Source organism: Fopius arisanus, unplaced genomic scaffold, assembly GCF_000806365.1.
Source record: "Fopius arisanus strain USDA-PBARC FA_bdor unplaced genomic scaffold, ASM80636v1 scaffold00017, whole genome shotgun sequence".
In the NCBI taxonomy this organism is placed as follows: Eukaryota; Metazoa; Arthropoda; class Insecta; order Hymenoptera; family Braconidae; genus Fopius; species Fopius arisanus.
Window position 1 is genome coordinate 1,123,274 of NW_011887756.1, and position 5,825 is coordinate 1,129,098.

Below are 5,825 nucleotides of genomic sequence, written 5' to 3' on the forward strand. Positions count from 1 at the left end.
GCGCGGCTAGACTGTCCCCGTGAGTGGGACAGCCTGATACCTACCCTGATCGATGCAATCGGTTCTCAAAACTCAATAGCCCAACACCGTGCTCTCCTGATCCTCCACCACGTAGTGAAAACCCTCGCCTCAAAGCGCCTTGCTGCCGACAAGCAACTCTTCGAACAATTAACCACCAACATGTTCAACTTCATTCTAAACCTCTGGAATACCTTCACCGAATCCTTCCTCATTCTCCTTTCACAAGGTGCTGACGAGCCCCAAGTGCTAGAGGCCCTGGAGAAGGCCCTCCTCCTCCTGCGAATTCTGCGAAATCTTCTGGTCAACGGTTTTCCAAATCTGTCGAAATCCGAAGACGCCATTATGTTCCTCAAAGTCACATTCTCCCGAGCGAAAGCTGCCCTCGAGTGTCGAAAAACAATGATGTGTCGAGAGATGCAAATCACCTCGTGCGAAAAATTTATCATTCAACTGACGAAAGTAATGCTCGGGACACTGGAGCGCCACCCAAGCTGTTACGTCGAGCTCATCCCCTCATCCTTAGAATTTTCAGTGTTTTACTGCTTCACGGAAGCCGGCCAGCCCTTCGTCTTCGAGAAATTTGTCATCCAGTGCCTGAACATTATGAAGGACATTCTGATAAAGCCCGACTACATGGTCGAACGTCCCCTAGGTATAATCATCTCCAAAGACTCGGACGGCCCAAAAGATCGTCTAGCCTATCGAGGTGAGCAGCTCAAAGAAGAATTCTTCACACCGGAGATCCTCAAGGAGATCAGCTCCTGGTTGGTCACCAGGTACTTCCTACTAACCCAGTCCGACCTGGAGCTCTGGAACACCGATCCCGAGAATTACGCAGTGGACGACTCCAGGGACTCCTGGAAGTACAGTCTTCGTCCCTGCGTGGAATCCCTATTCCTTTCCTTCTTCCCTCAATTCCGAAAGCAACTAGTCTCAATCCTAGTGGAGCTCATGCAGAGGTATCACCAACCCGTGGACCCCAATGATTTTCACGGAATGCTCTTGAAGGACGCTGTCTATCACGCCATCGGTCTCGCTGCATCTGACCTCTACGACGACGTTGACTTCAACACTTGGTTCTCCACGACGTTAAAGCAGGAGATGAAGGTTTCCAACAGTAACTACAGAATCGTTAAGAGAAGGGTTTGCTGGTTGATCGGTAAGTGGATAGGTGTGAACTTCAGTGGGAACTTGAGGCCAGAGTTGTATAAAATGATAATGGAAGCCCTTGGGCCCGAGGTAGATCTCGTTGTGAGAATTGAGGCAAGTGATACCCTCAAACGAGCACTCGATGATTGGCAATTTGACAGGGCAGATTTTGCTCCATACCTCGAGACATCGTTCAATCTTCTCTTCAATTTACTGAGGGAAGCCACCGAGTGCGACACAAAGATGCAGGTCCTCTACGTAATCTCCTTCATGATTGAGAGGATTGGTGAGCACATAAAGCCCTATCTGGCTGCATTCACGAATTATCTGCCATCCTTGTGGCAGATCTCTGAGGATCACAATATGCTGAGGTGCGCAATTATCTCGACTCTTGTACATTACGAGAAAGCCTTGGGACCTGAGAGTGCCATCCTGGAACCTGTTATCGTTGGTATGATTGCTCTGAGTTGTGATATGAATCAGGACGCCCATGTCTATCTCCTCGAGGATGGCCTGCAGCTGTGGCTTGCACTCCTCGAGAACACACCAGCCATAACTACAGGAGTCATTGATCTCCTCAGGAATATGCCAGCTCTTCTTGATGCGGGACTCGACCAAGTCACGTTGAAGCCGGCTGTCTACGTTATTCAGGATTACGTGGTGCTGAGTCCTGAAACATTCCTTGGAGATATCGGAGCTAGTATTATCGAGGGCATCAAGGGCATCATGGGGGATCTCAGGGAGCAGGATCTCAGGATGATTTTCGATATGCTGGAGAAGATTCTGAAGGTGCTGCCTGAGGAGGGGCCACATATCATTAAGCCTCTTTTACCCAGGACTTTCAATATTATTTACGTCTCGGAGGAGTCCACCAACCCTAGAACTCTTAATAATGCACTCAAGATATTTGCCAGGGTGTTGTTGAATTCCAGAGAGGTGTTTTCCCAGGTTGTGAGTGAACTCACGAGTGAAACCGGTGGCAATGCCACTAGTGAAACTGTGCTAGGAAGACTCATTGAGGTCTGCGCGATTGATCACCGTGGGTTGAATGAGGATGTTAAGTTGATTGGGCTTGCTTTGTGCTCGCTCCTTGATATTAATAGTCCTGCTGTGGTTTTCCAACAGTTTTCGAAAATTATCGCGTACCTCACGGATGGACTTAACGATATCATGGCAAATGAGGATGATTCTAAACCTGAGGTCGATACTCTTGTTTATGATAATTGCTCACCTGGTGAGGATTGTTATAGGGAGGACACGCCGGAGGGCAGCGTCAAGAACGAATTACGCAAGATCAAAATGAACGATATTGTTCACACCGTGTGTCTCAGGCAAACACTCGAAAATCAGGTAAAGACGGTTTTCCATTTTTTTTTTATTTTCTATTTTCGTTTATTATAAATTATTGAGAGATAGGTAATTTTATCAGAAGTAGAGATACCTCCGTACGAATTTATACCATCGAATTAATTTTTGAATAAACATCACTGTCGAAGGATCGGTACAGATTTTTTATTAAATTTTAATTAAATTATAAACTAAATGAAGTGCTGACTCTAACAACTAGTTTCGGATGTTTTCGTCTAGTTAATTGGAGATTGTCGAAAGTATATGTCATTAATAAATTTTGTAACTTTATAATTTTAACAAGATATAATATAATAGTAATAAATGATGACGAAAAGAGGAAAATTTGTTAAGAAATGGCAGATCGAAATATTGATAGCCAAGAATTTGCCAAGTTTGCACGAATATAATTAAAAATACAAATTTTTTGAATCAGTTTGTGATTTAGTTGTGAAAATTCCTTCGAGGACAATGGGGTAAAATGGAGTAGCAATTAATTTTGTATTAAAAAATAATAAAAAGTTTCAGTGGTGTTTCGTTAGAATAATTATTGATTGTCTTGTTGATGTTTCAGATGATCGCACTTCGAAAGGTCATGAGTCAAAATCAATTCGACCAAATGATTGCATCTCTAAAACCCGACATTAATCAGCAGCTCAGAGAGTACATCGCTTTCTGATTTCAATGGCATGACTGAGAGCCAGTCTCCGTCGCAACTAAAAACTCTAACATAATGGAGTGAAGATGAAGTAACGAATTTCAACTAACACGAATGAGTATGAAATGAATTTAAAGAAGCGCTGCGATTTTTTAAATTGTACTGCAAAGTAAATATAGCAAGTGATAAAAAAAGAAAGAAAAGCTTTTACGAGGGCCGTTGCATTGTAAAACGACACTATTCGATTGTATATTATCTGTTTCACTGTATACTATAATGTTGATAATAAAAACTCGACAAGCGTCAGTGATTTTTCTTAATTCACGATTTTTTAATACATTCATTTTTTTAACGATTCTGTTTATCGGGAGAAAGTCTCATCATTTTATTATTAAAAATCAAATTCATCAATTTTAATAGATATATTCGCGCTTAAAAAATATGTAATTTCATCAAATTCACTTAGGATTAGAAAAAAAATACAACATAGTTTTGAAAGGTGAAAAGAATGTAAAAAAATGATTCAATAAATTATTTACAATATCTTGCAATGTTTTCTCAATTTCTAATTGACGCAGCTTTGAAAACTCGCGAATGAATGAAAACTGAAATTTCCATCGAATTTCGTAGATATATTTATAGAGAATTCGATGAATTTCAGTCCCCAAAAATAAAAAATCTCAAAATCATTGTAAAAATTCAATCAGTGAAGGCAATTATTGATAATCGTCGTTCATCTTCGAATTCATCAGACTGAAATAAACATTTCAAATTGAGATTGATTCATTTAAAATCTCCGATAGCACAACATCGGCATAATTTTTTTAAAGAAACCAAAAAAATGACTAATTTTTGCAGAAATAAAAATAACGATTATTGCAAAATTATCTCGATTCCCTTTCTACCTAATTAAAAATAAAAAATAATGTATCTTTTGTCGAAGTTTAATGGCTCACGGATTTCTGTGGTGGTGCATGTTCACGGATTCTCTCAAAGAGGATTACTGAAGTAGAGGCTCAGTTCTGGGGGTTTGAGTGACCCTCAGCGGCACCGTAGTACTGCACCCCAAGAGAGGGAGGGCGCCACACTCTATGGGGGTGTCTACCCGTCAGCCAACTCGGTAACTGCCTCAGACTCAGTAGCAGTCCCGCGGTCAGAGGAACCAGTCGACAGGATGAGTGTTATTTTCTACCTTACGAAATTGGTATTCACTGAAATTGAAAAATGAAAAATTTTCAAAAAAGTATCGAAGGAGCATAAACATGGAGGAGGTATTCACTGAAATTTGAAAACTCGAAATTTTTGAAAAAGTATCAGGAGAGCATGACAATTGAGGAAGTATTCACTGAAATGTAAAAATTCGAAATTTTTGAAAAAGTATCAGGGGAACATGAAAATTGAGGAGGTATTCACTGAAACTTGAAAATTCAAAATTTTCAAAAAAGTATCGGGGGAGCATGGAAATCGAGGAGGCATTCACTGAAATTGAAAAATTTAAAATTTTGAAAAGAGTATCAGAGGAGCATGAAAATCGAGGCGGTATTCACTGAAATTTGAAATTTCGAAATTTTTCGAAAAGTATCAGGGGAGCATGAAAAACGAGGAGATATTCACTGAAATTTGAAAATCCGAAATTTTTGGAAAAGTGTCAGGGGAGCATAAAAATCCAGGAGATATTCACTGAAATTGAAAAATTAAAAATTTTTAGAAAATAAAATCGGTCCCTCGGACACCGGGACTGCTACTGAGGCAGTTACCGAGTCGGGTGACGGGTGGACACCCCACCATTGGGTGCTGCCCCCTCTTTCAATACCCCCTCTTTCAATGCGTGGGGCACTGATCAGTGGGGTGGGGTCACTCAAACCCCCATTGAGCGGCTCAGTTCTGGGGGGGTATCTCACCCCAAGAGAAAGAGGGGGCCGCACCCAATGGTGGGGTGTCTGCCCGTCAGCCGACTCGGTAACTGTCTCAGTAGCAGTCCCGCTGTCAGAGGGACCGCACGACTGGGTGAATTTTATTTTCTGAAAATTTTTAATTTTTCAATTTCAGTGAATATCTCCTCGATTTTCATGCGCCCCTGATACTTTTCGAAATTTCAAATTTCAGTGAGTACCTCCTCCATTTTTATGCTGCCCTGATACTTTTTTGAAAATTTTTAATTTTCAAATTTCAGTGAATACCTCCTCAATTTTCATGTTCCCCTGATACTTTTTCAAAAATTTCGAATTTTTAAATTTCAGTGAATACCTTCTCGATTTTCATGCTCCTCTGATACTTTTTCAAAAATTTCGAATTTTCAAATTTCAGTGAATCCCTTCTCGATTTTCATGCTCCCCTGATACTTTTTTTTTTAAATTTTTCATTTTTAAATTTCAGTGAATACCTCCTCAATTTTCATGTTCCCCTGATACTTTTTCAAAAATTTCGAATTTTCAAATTTCAGTGAATACCTTCTCGATTTTCATGCTCCTCTGATACTTTTTCAAAAATTTCGAATTTTCAAATTTCCGTGAATCCCTTCTCGATTTTCATGCTCCCCTGATACTTTTTTGAAAATTTTTCATTTTTAAATTTCAGTGAATACCAATTTCGTAACACATAAAATAAAATTCACCCAGTTGACTGGTTCCTCTGACAGCGGGACTGCTTC

General features: G+C 40.3%; 1 protein-coding gene across 1 annotated transcript in view; it reads left to right on the forward strand.

The window, feature by feature from the left end:
* Impbeta11 (importin beta11) overlaps positions 1-3,499 on the forward strand; it is a gene marked incomplete in the record, with an annotated part of 5,281 nt that extends 1,782 nt beyond the window's left edge. The window contains 2 exon segments of the mRNA XM_011300445.1: positions 1-2,520; positions 3,092-3,499. Of these exon segments, the coding sequence (XP_011298747.1) occupies positions 1-2,520; positions 3,092-3,196 (2,625 nt within the window).
* Positions 3,500-5,825: the final 2,326 nt, after the last annotated feature.